Here is a 13,073-nt window from a genome sequence, read left to right as displayed (position 1 = left end):
GTGAATATTTACTCTAGGTCGGCTGACGCCCGATGTTGCTACTGCTTAAAGGATCAACAACAGTCTACAGACCACCTGGAACGTGTGTGTCATGACATTAGAATGTCTTTTGGATATGATTTTATAAGCAAATTAACCTCTTCCGAGTACAGAGTCTTATTGAACCTAGGTGACTATTAAGTGACCCTCTGATAGTAGTCTCTGAAGAAATTATTCGCAGATCTTGTCAACTTTGTACATCTTGTTCGATGAGCTTTCCTTGGTTTATGACTAGAATATATTTAAAGTTAATTGGCTTCGCCAATAATATAGACTACGTCGACCCGCCTGTACTTTGTGTACAAATTGGTGAGCCATAGACAAGGATGACGATCTCTAGGGGGATCCAATGTATACAAAATAAAGTTTGGTCAAAACTTAATTCATTAGCTCTGCTGTAATCCAAGTGTTCCAGTCAGCTTTAGTTCTGTGGCCATGCATAAGACAGGGCGATCTAGCATGGCATGATTCAATTTCGTCCTTTCATTAAATCGATCGAACACTGTATACAATCAATGTTTTTGTCATCTCAATCTATTGTTATTCATAGCTTCACCAGTGTCACATCGCATCTGCCGCGCCCCTTTCGGCTATCATCGGCACAGTGCCACAGAGTGGAGCCCGATCAATCCTTCAACTATCAGTTTCCCCCGCCGTTGTCATGGGAAGGGCGTGCAGCTGCAACATCCAGCCCGCCTAGCACAGCATATCGCACAAACTTCTACAGGAGGCATCAGGTATCATGGGTTGACGTGCATGGCTTTCGTTGTGTAGATAAGTCAGGACAATTCTATTCGCGGCAGAGTACAATTGGATAGATGCCGATCCCAAAATCTTAAAAGAATGTCCTTTCCGAGCGGCAAAAAAAAAAAGTTTTTTCTTCGGCTCGGCCTTGATAGTTCCTGATTCAGGGCCCGGGGCAAACCGATCGACCATAAAATAAAGTGGAATCCCTCGAGTTCCTTTTCAATTTCTCTATACTCAACATTACACTGATCCATATTCTCAAAGCGGCGTGCACACCGACTATCGCGCTATCTTTTCAATTACATTAACCTTGTCTCCAATTCGGGGTAACCTTTGTCCCCCCGCCCTACGCCGTGACCTGGGTGACTCACATTCCGAGTCGAACCTAGACATTTCCCTTTGTTTAAAGTGAGGGAGTGTGCCATTTATCAACTATTCGCATCCAATTGCATACCCTGAACGACCTTATCTTATATTATTCACAATGGGTTCCGTCGCCCCCAACGTGGCCGAGCTGGACGGCTCCAACTTCAAGATCACTCGCTCCACTAACCTTCGCGATGTGCCTCTGCCTGGCTCGCCCGAGGAGCTGAGCCACTCATACTGCACCGACCACATGGTCACCGTGCGGTGGACTGTCAACAATGGCTGGGAAACTCCCGAGATCAAGCCTTACCAGAACCTGAGCATCCCGCCCACTGCTTCCTGCCTCCACTACGCCACCGAGTGCTTCGAGGGCATGAAGGTGTACCGTGGCTATGATGGCAAGCTGCGTCTGTTCCGCCCAGACTGCAATGGCGAGCGTCTGAACACTTCGTCTCAGCGGACCTCGCTGCCGGGCTTCAAGTATGATGAGCTGAAGAAGCTGGTTGCTAAACTGATGGGGATTGATGGTCCCCGTACGTGACTATATTTTCTTCAAATCCTCATTCATTAAGCAATCTTGATGGACTAACATCTTAGTTAGGCTGGCTGCCCAAGGATCGTCCCGGCTCGTTCCTGTACATCCGCCCTACCGTTATTGGCAACGGTCCTCACCTGGGCGTCCAGGTCCCCAAGGAAGCCCTCCTCTTCATCATTGCCGTCCCCTGGCCCGACTTCACCAAGGTGAAGAAGGAAGGCGAGACCGTGTCCAAGGGCCTCAAACTCTTCGCCTCCAACCCGGACTCCATCCGCGCCTGGCCCGGCGGCTTCGGCTGGGCCAAGCTCGGCGCCAACTACGGCCCTTCCCTGCAGTCTCACGGTAAGGCCCAGGCCATGGGCTTTGATCAGATTCTTTGGCTGTTTGGCGAGGACCGCCAGGTTACCGAGGCAGGCGCTAGCAATTTCTTCATTATCTGGCACAATGCCGATACCGGTCGTTTGGAGCTTGTTACTGCTCCTTTGGAGAGCCAAATTATCTTGCCTGGTGTGACTCGCCGCAGTGTCTTGGAGCTGGTGCGCGAGCGTCTGTCGGAGCAGTTTGTGGGGAAGCTCGCCCCGCTGCAGGTCGCTGAGCGGACCTTGACTATTGCCGAGATTGAGAAGGCTGCTCAAGAGGGCCGGATCGTTGAATCCTTCGTTTCTGGCACTGCTGTAAGTTGATCCAAGAAATTGTCTATGCATGTGTTAGAATTCGTGGAACTAACGACCATCGTGCAGTACTTCATCACTCCCGTTGCTATGATCCGCAACAATGACAATGATATCAGCACTCTGGGCAAAGATGGCGAGCCTGCTGGTTACGCTGCTCAGATCAAGTCTTGGTTGGAGGCTATCATGTATGGTAAGGAGGAGCACGACTGGGCCTACGTTGTTGAGGAGGAGGAATAGGCTATAGATCCTTCACTGTTTAGATCTTTGACGTTTGTTATGAGCTATGGAGACTCCTTTTGTACATAGTTTTCGGAGTCTCTGCATGAATAAAAAGAAAAATGGCGAAGCCCAATTCATGAGAAGTTACCATTTTTCGCCCAAGTGATACCTGTATATTATTTTGTGTCGTGATCGTAAAGAAGGGTGATAAGACTTGGAAATCAATACCTCATATCTTCGAGGTCGGAAGCCTCGTCTTCTTCGTCCTGCTCCTCCTCCGAAACGTTATTATGCTCTCCCAAATCAACCACCATGGGAGCATACTCTCCCGTTTCCTCATCTGCATCATTATCTTCCATTTCCATCTCAATCTGCTCGCCATCTTCCAATTGAAGCATACCGCGCCTCACAATAGACTCGCGCCTCAGCTCCCAATCATACTCCTCTTTGACCCATGCCTCCAGCTTGTCTAGTTCTGTCTTGACCATTGACTCTGTTCCTTTGGGAATAACTTCGTCAACAGAGCGTTTGATCTTCGTGAGCAGATTGCGCAGGAAATGCCCTCCCTCATCACCATCGATCTCAAAGAGCCCGCCTTCGACATCGTCGCATCTTTCAAGTTGTCGTAGCAGCAGGCGAAGCACCTCGCTCATAAACGCTTCTCTTTCCAGAATTGCCCGCCGACATGTCAGAATCAGCTCTAGCAATCTCTTCCATTGCTGAAGGCAGGAGAAGTTCATCATGGTCAAGACCATGATGAATGTGAATTGGAGCTCTCCCAGCAACTGCGCTTCTCCTGTTCGCTCATCGATGGTGATCTCCCCAGATACACGGCTGGAGTATTTGAATACCAAATCACCCAAGGCCCAGGACTTGTCCTGGGCAGCTTCTGTCCTCTCACGTCCAACAGCACCTTCTCGCCACGTTCGCTTCAAGTCTATCGGAAGAAAGTCGAATTCCTTCTCTTGCTCCAATGTCTTCCTTGGACTTGTCTCTTCTTCCCCAGCCGGCGAATCAACACCCGGAATATGATCTGCATCACGATTGGCCGTGCTGGCAGAAGTAACCATCCACCGCGGATGGCCATCTACATCCACCTCCGGCTCGCCAATTATACGCGACAAGATCTCAGGAGACAAGCGATCCGTAAGCTGTCTCCAATCCCTGCGCCCATCCTCCTCAGTCTCCTCATCTTCTTCCGCCTGGCGTGTCTCAGCTGGCGCTGACCCAGGCTTATTTGACAACATAGCCGGGGAAACACGACTTCGATACCGGAACAAGCCCCCGCTCTGCCAAAGCGCACCGAGATTCGCCTTGTACCGCATAGCTTCCTGACGATCCGAGTCGCTGTCACCTGTCAATGAAGACAGTGACTCTATGTCCGTGTTCCATTTCCAAATATAGATCTCCGGAGCAAGGGTCTGTTGCCCCTGTGCGACTACGAGCGCGGTTTGGTTGTCGCCTTTCCCGACGGTGCTGATATCACCCACGTAGAACCATGCTCCACATCGGAGGGAAAAGCTCTCCGTTGTACCAGTGTATAGAAAGTGCCAGCCACCCGGGAGGTCTCGGATTCCGTGGAAATTCGCGGTTGAGGAGAATGCGACGAGGTCGATTCCGACGAGAGTCTTCGGAGGGAGCTGGGGGAGGAGGACCGTCGGTGACGGCTGATGGGACGGGGGCATTGTTGCTGACTGGGATCCTGGAAGTCTCGGGTATTGCGAGCTCGGTGACTCCGAGGAGAGTCAGGCAGATGAAGTCGTGTGAGCAGGGTCAAGGTGGCCTGCTTGAAAAATTGTCCGATTGGGAGGACGCGGCGCGTTGCTGATGTCAGGTCCTGATGGGAGGAAAGGATGGGTTCTTCAAGAACGAGACATAGTACCGGGCGTCTTGAACGAGAAACTGTTGTGTTTCAAAGTAAATTGCAGGGACAGTGAGGAAGGACACTGGTCATATCCCGGGAGGTTGGGTGATCAATGGAGCAGCGCATCTTTTTATCGCGGGGCGATAGCTCCCCGCACCTGATATCTGCGCCGAGTTCTTTAACTGGCGGAATCTACATACAGACCATTCGACTACAACCACATGCACGTTACTGGTGATTACAAAAGTCTACAGGTAGAATGATGATTATCAAATGATACTCAGACAAAGTCAATCGATTCAAGTCGTCGTAAGAGACTGCCTAACTCAACCGCTAAAACTGAGATGAACTTTTCAGGGCATGAAAATATCTGAAGACCAGGCAATAAGGGCCGTTCTTCGCGTTTATTCCATCCACAAGTGCAAGTAGACCCTGCAGGAAGCCTCCAGTCCAGCCACGCAATGAAGTCGCAGTCGGAGAAAGAAAGGACCGCACACGTCTACAGACGACGACCACGGCGACCACCCTTGCGACGAGTAGAGTCGGAGGGGGTGGGGGTCACGTCCTCGATACGGCCAATGCGCATGCCGGAACGGGCAAGGGCACGGAGGGCAGACTGGGCACCGGGACCGGGGGTCTTGGTGCCGTTACCACCGGTGGCACGGATCTTGATGTGGAGGGCGTTGATGCCGAGCTCCTTGCAGCGGACAGCGACGTCCTGGGCAGCCAGCATGGCGGCGTAGGGGGAGGACTCGTCACGGTCAGCCTTGACCTTCATACCACCGGTGACACGGACGATGGTTTCACGGCCACTGTTAGAGATCATGTCAGTCAGGTGTCCTCCATTAGGGTTGTCCTCCTAATCGTTGAATGCGCTGGCTGTGGCTTGTGTCCTACAGCGCAGTCGGCCAGACCGAGCGCATGCAAATTCGTGGAGGAACCGGAGGGAGAGGAACATACGAAAGATCAGTGACGTGAACGAAGGTGTCGTTGAAGGAGGCGAAGATGCGGGCAACACCGAAAACGAGCTTGCCTGTTCCATGCGCAAAACTAGTTAGACGATTTGCTCGATTGATCCGATCGCACAGAAATTTGTGGGCGTCAACCTACCATCACCGGCGAGGGGGCCGAGGGAGACGTTCTCCTTAGCGGCGGCGGGAGCCTTCTTGGGAGCCATTGCGAATGTGTGGATGGGGGTTGTCGTGGATGGAATATGGAGGAGAAGAAAGAAAAGTCCAAAAGCGCAGGAATCAAAGATCGAAAAAAGTGGGTGTGTGCCCTCGCGTGCTGCTTCCCGCTGATTGGTTCAAGTCCTCAGGCAAGCGAGTGGGACAGATTGCGCGCCTGAGGCATCAATGCGGCAGTAAAGCGGGTCACAGGGCGGTGAGAGTGTCAGCGTCGCTCGCCTATTTAAATTTTTCTTTTCTTCTTGTAAGCTCCCTTCTCACCATTGCCAATTGTTCGTCACACTCTTCATCCACTCAATGGAAAGTTGGAGTGTCCAGACAAAGAACACACATTGAGCTATCTGACTAACCACCAGTACATATTTCGAGAGTTTCAGGCTCAGTTCTACCGCGCCGACGCTGTGAGCGTGAGTCATTTGCTAGGATGGGACGCACCAAGCAAGATGCCTCGATTGGCATCATCGGGATGGGCGATATGGGCAAGATGTATGCCCAGCGCTTGAGCGATGCAGGATGGAGGTAAATCCCCACCCTTTCTCACCCGCCGGCTTCCTTGCTACGGCGGGTGAACCAACTTAAATGGTAAGCTCTTGCTCCCTTTTTTCCCCTTGCTTATTCACTTCCTCAACTCCTCCCTCGAATGATGACTTGAGTGCATTTGGCTCGAGCATGGTTCGGCGGGCTCCTGCCACGCCATTCTGGTTGGCGGGTGACTGCTGGGCCGTCGATGATGTAACATACTCGCTACCTTACTTTTTTCTTGTCTGATATACTTGGAACCTGTTTCATTTCTGCCTCACTCATGCTGTCTCTCTTGAAGACATGGTGCTAACGAGTGATTCTTTACTAGGCCTTTTCCCAGCATGATATCCCTGCCCTACCTCGACAAGACTTGCCGAGGTGACATGGAGAGTACTTTTGACTAACATAAATACTATTATCTTTTTCTTTCTTAAAGAATCAATGCCTGTGACAGACCTGAGAATCATGAATCTTTGCAACAAGAGTTCGCTTCTCAAGTACGTCTCCCGCTGGGACCATCATCCAGCCAGATACTTATTGTATACTAGCCCTTGGTTACCATATTCCCGAATGGCCATCTCGTGTCCAGAATTAGCGACTTTATTCTTTACAGTGTAGAGGCCGGCGTCATCGACCGAGTCGTTGCACAGTATGGCCCATGTATGTGTCTCAATTCAGTTAAAAACCTTTTTGCAAGGCCCCATCCCTATGCGTGCCATACCCAGACTCGTCCACTGTCCCCCAAAAAGGAAAGAAACATATATTCTGACACGTCGATTTCAATAAAAAAGCTACCAAAGCGGGCGCCATTGTCGGTGGTCAGACTTCCTGCAAGGCGCCAGAGCTAGCAGCATTCGAAAAGCACCTGCCTGCTGACGTAGAGATCGTATCCTGTCATTCGCTGCATGGTCCCAAAGTGAATCCCAAGGGTCAGCCGTTGGTAGGGAATTACCCACGCCACATTTCAATCCAGACTAGTTCCTGCCATTAACACGGTGTTGATTACAGGTCTTAATTCAACACCGGGCGTCTGACGAAAGCCTCCGATTTGTTGATGAGGTACTTTCATCATTTGGATCCAAACATGTCTACCTCACCGGCGAATTGCACGATCGTATTACCGCCGACACTCAAGCCGTTACCCACGCTGCCTTTTTGAGTATGGGAACCGCATGGCAGGCTAACAACCAATTCCCCTGGGAGATCTCGAGATGGGTTGGTGGTATCGAGAACGTCAAGATCAATATCACCCTCCGCATCTACTCGAACAAATGGCACGTCTATGCCGGTCTCGCCATTCTGAATCCGGCCGCCAAACAGCAGATTCGCCAGTATGCCGACTCCGTGACTGAATTATACAAGCTCATGATCGGGGGACACCGAGAGGAGCTCAAGCGTCGAGTGAAGGCTGCCGGTGCCTCGGTGTTCAGGGAGGGTACGGAAGGACAAGATCTACTGTTGAAGGATGAGGTGCTCGATCGCTTCTCTCTGTCCAACCAGGCTCGCGAGAAGTCGCCCCCGAACAGCCATCTCAGTCTGCTCGCCATTGTTGACTGTTGGTCGAAACTTGGCATCGTTCCTTACGACCATATGATTTGCTCCACGCCGGTATGTATCAAGCATGTCGCTAAACCAACTCCCTTCGAGCACGCCTACTGATTGACTCGCAGCTCTTCCGTCTATGGCTGGGTGTGACTGAGTACCTATTCCGCAACCCTGAACTCCTGGAGGAAGCCCTAGACACCGCCATTGACGATAATACTTTCCGCTCCGATGACCTGGAGTTTACATTCGCAGCACGGGTAAGTCTTGAAAATCAGATTTAGCAGTTTGCTCTGCAGAAGTGTACCTGGTATAAATTAACGTACTCTTTCTCTAGGCTTGGTCCGATTGCGTCTCCTTTGGGGACTTCGAGTCCTACAGAGACCGCTTCGAGAGGATTGCGCAGTATTTCGCTCCCCAATTCCCCGAGGCTGCCAAGCTTGGAAACGAAATGATGAAGACGATTCTGGAGAAGACTGAGAACAAATCTTAAGCTCGTGTCGATGTAAGATAGGTCTTGGGATATGCGGGGTTTTATACCAGTGTTACCATAGAAGTCAACAACCGGCGGCTCTATTAGCTTCAGTCTAGCGTTATAAAAACGAAAAACGTTCCTAATGAAACTTCAACGAATGATCCTGTCCGCGATTTCCGTAAATGACGTGAATCTATAACCCATTGCTCGATCTTAACTATTTATGTCCAAGTGGATGCCTTACCGGCCCCACGATAAGATGCCTTAGTCATCCATGTGTTTCCATCTCGCGATCAGGCTGAACTGAACGGAGTGGGACGAGCATCCGTGCAGATCGCCTGCGCAGTCTCATGTTTCTCCTTCGTTGACTGCGGGTCAGTTGTGATGGTAGCTGTTGTTGTTTTCTGATCATCAGGACCTTGACCCGTGACACTGCGGAGCCTTCTCCTCCACGTCTCCTCCCTCTCCCCCATACACTCGAAACGAGCCCTTGCTCCACGACGACCTCCTTCCCTCTCAACCTCAATGCGGCCTCTCGACCGTTCGGACATTTGCGATAGGTGATAGATAGCCTTTACGGCTAAATGGAGCTTCATGGCTTCCGGACACAACTCATCGTTCTCCGCGTCCACCCAGCACCGCGCGCTGGGTGATGGTCGCTCCTCATTCAGTCAGGACGGCGGGTCGGGGGACGGGAGTTGGAATGATGGACTCTCGAAGATTGGACGAAATGGGCGATCAGGCTCCGGGGGTAGTGCTACGACTGGCACGAGAGGAGGCTCCTCGTTGGCGCCGTCCTTTGGTGGACCGGGGAGCTTCAGTGCGGAGCTAAAGAGCATGACTTCTCGGACTGTCACCCCACGACTCGACGGCACATACACGCGACGAGCGAGTAGATCAGTTGGAGAAGATGACGTGCCTACGACCGAAGAGCGCCAGGCTGTGATCCGAGACAAAATTGCGAAGGAAATGAAGATCAAGACCGGAACGGAGAACATGCTCGAGGCTCTGTTGGCAAAACCACCTAAGCAGACCAAGGAACAACGCTTAAAGGTGGAGTCGGAGTTGAGCTCATCCAACCGCAAACTGGCTGAACTGCAACGTGAACTGGAAGAAGAGCTGCTTCGTGCGCAGGCACCCTCCACGACTCCCCCGCGAAGCCGGCTGTCAAGTCTATTCCGAACGAGTCCCATGCGCTCGCCTTCGCGAAACCCAATAAATATTGGGCCAGATACTTTAGAAGATGACCGGGAGGAAGAAGAAGAAGACGACGGAGACATGGAGTCGCCGACATACGTCCTTTCGGAGACACTCCAGGCCCTGGAGATCGAGGGCATGTCACCCGATTTCTACGTGGAGCGCGCCAATAACTTAGTCGAGTTGTTCAAACGGCATCCTACTCTCAAGTACGACCTGGCATGGCCCGTCTTTGGCCTTCGTGTACAGGTGATGCTTCTCAGTGACAGCAAGGAGGAGGTCGCAGCTGGGTATCGGTTAACCCGCTACGCCATCGCGGACCGCAAGTCGCTTCAAACAATTCGAGCGCTGCACACGGATGAGCTTGTGATCCTGTCCCTTGTTAAGGAAAGCAAAGCAAGTATCGAGCGCGAACAGGCCCTGAAGTTTGTAAGAGCTTTCCTCGATGTCAAAGATGGTGTGAAGGAAATATCTCGCGCTATCGTGCGCACGATCGTTTCCATTGCCGAACATCACGAAGACCGCCTGCGGAATATTTCGATTATGACTTTGGCAGAAATCTTGGTCAAAGACCCCGAACTGGTTGCTTCGGCAGGTGGATTCGCTGCTCTGCACGATGCTCTCGCCGAAGGCACATTCGGCGCTTCGGAGAGTTTGATTTCGAGCTTTTTGCATGTACTCGATACCCCACGGAACCGGAAATACCTCCAGGGATCTGAGCTAGAAGCCGTTCTCGCCCCTTTCACCGATTCTCTGGCTGACACATTACGCAATGGGCGATTGAAATCCGCCGCGCGTGCGATCTCCGCAATGCTAAAGACGTGGCCTGGTCTGGTCATTCTGGCCAGGCACGAAGCCAAGCCACTCCATTCTCTCCTTGAATCACTTCATTACCCTGATACCCAAGCCCGAGACCTAATTCTAGAGCTACTGTTCGATGCATTGCGCATAAAGCCTCCATCGTGGTCGTCCTCTTTCCTTGCTGGCCGAAGGCTCACAACTTATGGCCGAGTCGCAAATTTGCGCTCCGATACAGACTTCAAAGCCAACCGGGCTTATCATGATAGTGGACCAAACAAGTTTGATCTTACCGCACACTTTTCGACTCTTATCCTGGCAGCTTTGATCGCTGCTGGTTTACCCCAGGCGCTCTCAGATCTTATTGAAGATGAGACGGATTCTGCTCTCCGGCGCAAAGCCACCCTTCTTCTTACCGAAGTTCTCAAAATGGCCCATCATTCCTTGCCAACAGCCGTCAGTGCAAACCTGCAGGTTCTTGCGCATCTCCTCACTCCTGCCATTCAATTCGATACTGAGAACCATGACGTTTCCACATCAACGATCTTCCAGATCGAAAGTATCAATCGAACTTTGGCTCGCTCTGGCGGGTATTCTGGTGGGGCCGGCAGATATAACCTGGATCCCGATTTCTCGGTCTCCCTGCTGCCCGGCGAACAAGCCAAAGACAAACTCAGCCCATCGATGGACGAACAAACATTCCGAAATGCTATCCTGGAGACCCACGTGTTGAATTCTGTTAACTATATGAAGTGGAAATGGGACCTCATCCATCGCCTTGTCGAAGGCCCTCTCACAAACCCCAAACGGATGGATGAAGCGATCAAAGGGTCCAAGTTCATGAAGCGCCTTATTGGGTTTTACCGGCCCTTCAAATATAGATTCGCCATGGTTCCAAACACGAAACCAAACCAACGATATGTCCGAACAGGCTGCGCCTTAATGCGGACTCTCGTTATGTCTTCCGAGGGTATCAAATACCTGGCCGAGAACAAGTTCTTGCGGCAGGTTGCAGAATGTTTGGCTCAGTTGGACCGCATGAGTGGCCTGACTTCTGCGTCGCCTCTTTTCTCACGTGAGCAAATGGTCAATACGCTGAGCGGTGGCTATTTTGCTATGCTAGGGACGCTGAGCGCTGGTCCTAGTGGGTTGCTCATGATGGAGAGATGGCACATGCTTAACATGTTCTATCACATCATTGAACTGCGAGATCGAAATGACCTTATTCAGACATTGCTTGGCAATATGGACTATGGTCATGCAAGTCACCTTCGAGTCATGCTTTCCAAAGCTCTTACCATTGGCTCAAAGGACATTCGGATCTTTGCTACCAAGCTCCTCCGGAAATATGCTGTCGGAGATGTCACATTATCACCACAGATGGCCATCGGCAACGCAGAATGGGTTGTAAAGCTTCTCGTGACCCAGCTGTACGATCCAGATGTGACAGTTTGTCAAATTGCTGTGAAGATTCTCGAAGAGGCATGCAACCAACGTGACTATCTAGAGTACGTGGTCAAGTGTCGCCCTTCCCTTGACCACCTTGGCGAGATTGGCGCCCCGCTGCTGCTGCGCTTCCTGTCGACATCCGTCGGCTACCACTACTTAGACGGTTTGGACTATATCACCCAGGAGATGGATGACTGGTTCCTCGGTCGGAACGACTCGTACGTTGGCCTCGTGGAAGCCGCTCTGTCCCGTGCATATGTCGACCAGCCACGGCGTAACAGCTTTGCGCCGGAGGACTTGGTCGACCTACAAGACGTTGGCGTTGTTCCCCCCACTTTTACCGCGAACTTGCACGGACAGCCGAGGGATGCAGACTGTTGGAACAATCGGGCCACTTCAATGAATTTGCCTGGACCATCCGCGACTTCCGCTTAGATGAAGAAGACACAGAAGTGCTACTCAAAGTCAAGGGGTGCCTTTGGGCCGTTGGCAATGTCGGGTCGATGGAACTCGGGGCTCCATTCTTAGAGCCAGAGATCGTGCAGTGTATCGTTGCAATTGCTCAACGAGCCGGTGTACTAACCATGCGGGGTACTGCTTTCTTTGTTCTGGGTCTCATCTCCAGAAGCAAGCACGGGTTAAAGGTGCTGCGAGATTTAGGATGGGACTCTGCTATTGATCAAAATGGCGAGTCGCTGGGCTTCTGTCTCCCGTCAGATTTCCGCCAGCTTTTCTTGGTAAGATGACTGCCTCACGTTGACTTGTGCATAAGGCTAACCTAGTCAGATCTCTTTCCCTGGTTACAATGCAAATTCAAGGCGTACTCCGCAAGACAAACTCAAAAAAGCGACGACAGATGACGATCCTGGTAATCAGAAGATCCTGAAGCTGATCGTCGACATGGGAAATACTGTTCTGTCCAAGCGATCCGCGACAGACTTGCACAGGTACGTCACCCTTTACATCTCTCTTCTCTCATCTAGTCAGAATCTAATACACGATCGGCCCCTGCAGCATCAAATCCAAGCAACCTGAACGATTCCATCAAGCCCATCTCTTCCGCAAAGCACTCTGCATCCTCGAGAGTCATCATTACCGGCTACCGGCCCGACGCTTTGCTATAGATCTTTTTGACAAGAGCGTGATGAGACGAATTGTCCTCGAAGAAGACTCCGAGTCCGACTCTGACTCATCCACATAGACCTTATCGGATCTGCTGGATAGACCAACTCTTCATTTCGTTTACTCTCCCCACTTTACAATGCCCCCGCCCTGCAGGGACGCATCTCCCCTTTTGTTACCAATCACGCTCTGATGCACCATTCTGTGATCTTTGGTTCCTGGCGCATGCGCGATTTAAGCAGATTCAATCTTGATCACACGTTTTTGGTTTGATCAGTCAGGTGCTCGTGTGATATGGCGTTCCCCTCCCCCCCCCCCTCCCCCCTCCTTCTTTTTT

General features: G+C 51.5%; 6 protein-coding genes across 6 annotated transcripts; 3 read left to right on the top strand and 3 right to left on the bottom strand.

Annotated features, from left to right (window-relative positions):
• Positions 1-1,270: 1,270 nt before the first annotated feature.
• Positions 1,271-2,598, top strand: N7458_009604 (branched-chain amino acid aminotransferase, cytosolic; the record flags this gene model as incomplete). Its single annotated transcript, XM_056912986.1, has 3 exons — positions 1,271-1,685; positions 1,754-2,361; positions 2,428-2,598. 3 exons carry the CDS (start codon positions 1,271-1,273, stop codon positions 2,596-2,598), a joined length of 1,194 nt encoding a protein of 397 aa, XP_056761835.1.
• Positions 2,599-2,801: 203 nt separating this feature from the next.
• Positions 2,802-4,265, bottom strand: N7458_009603 (AAR2 splicing factor family protein; the record flags this gene model as incomplete). Its single annotated transcript, XM_056912985.1, has 1 exon — positions 2,802-4,265. The coding sequence occupies one exon, from the start codon at positions 4,263-4,265 to the stop codon at positions 2,802-2,804; it is 1,464 nt and encodes a 487-aa protein (XP_056761834.1).
• Positions 4,266-4,943: 678 nt separating this feature from the next.
• Positions 4,944-5,621, bottom strand: N7458_009602 (40S ribosomal protein uS11; the record flags this gene model as incomplete). Its single annotated transcript, XM_056912984.1, has 3 exons — positions 4,944-5,256; positions 5,405-5,477; positions 5,555-5,621. The coding sequence occupies 3 exons, from the start codon at positions 5,619-5,621 to the stop codon at positions 4,944-4,946; spliced, it is 453 nt and encodes a 150-aa protein (XP_056761833.1).
• A 434-nt stretch (positions 5,622-6,055) lies between these two features.
• On the top strand, positions 6,056-8,188 carry N7458_009601 (prephenate dehydrogenase (NADP(+)); the record flags this gene model as incomplete). Its single annotated transcript, XM_056912983.1, has 7 exons — positions 6,056-6,150; positions 6,590-6,650; positions 6,702-6,813; positions 6,945-7,093; positions 7,162-7,761; positions 7,824-7,955; positions 8,033-8,188. The coding sequence occupies 7 exons, from the start codon at positions 6,056-6,058 to the stop codon at positions 8,186-8,188; spliced, it is 1,305 nt and encodes a 434-aa protein (XP_056761832.1).
• A 275-nt stretch (positions 8,189-8,463) lies between these two features.
• N7458_009600 (uncharacterized protein) lies at positions 8,464-8,721 on the bottom strand (the record flags this gene model as incomplete). Its single annotated transcript, XM_056912982.1, has 1 exon — positions 8,464-8,721. The coding sequence occupies one exon, from the start codon at positions 8,719-8,721 to the stop codon at positions 8,464-8,466; it is 258 nt and encodes an 85-aa protein (XP_056761831.1).
• A 43-nt stretch (positions 8,722-8,764) lies between these two features.
• Positions 8,765-12,815, top strand: N7458_009599 (putative cytosolic regulator Pianissimo; the record flags this gene model as incomplete). Its single annotated transcript, XM_056912981.1, has 4 exons — positions 8,765-11,990; positions 12,050-12,351; positions 12,401-12,561; positions 12,629-12,815. The coding sequence occupies 4 exons, from the start codon at positions 8,765-8,767 to the stop codon at positions 12,813-12,815; spliced, it is 3,876 nt and encodes a 1,291-aa protein (XP_056761830.1).
• Between the last annotated feature and the right edge of the window lie 258 nt (positions 12,816-13,073).

The sequence above is a fragment of the Penicillium daleae genome, assembly GCF_028827525.1.
Source record: "Penicillium daleae strain IBT 16125 chromosome Unknown utg000008l_segment0_segment0, whole genome shotgun sequence".
NCBI classification, from domain to species: Eukaryota; Fungi; Ascomycota; class Eurotiomycetes; order Eurotiales; family Aspergillaceae; genus Penicillium; species Penicillium daleae.
Note: the sequence above shows the minus strand (reverse complement) of the source record. Positions and strands in the feature narration are given on the sequence as shown.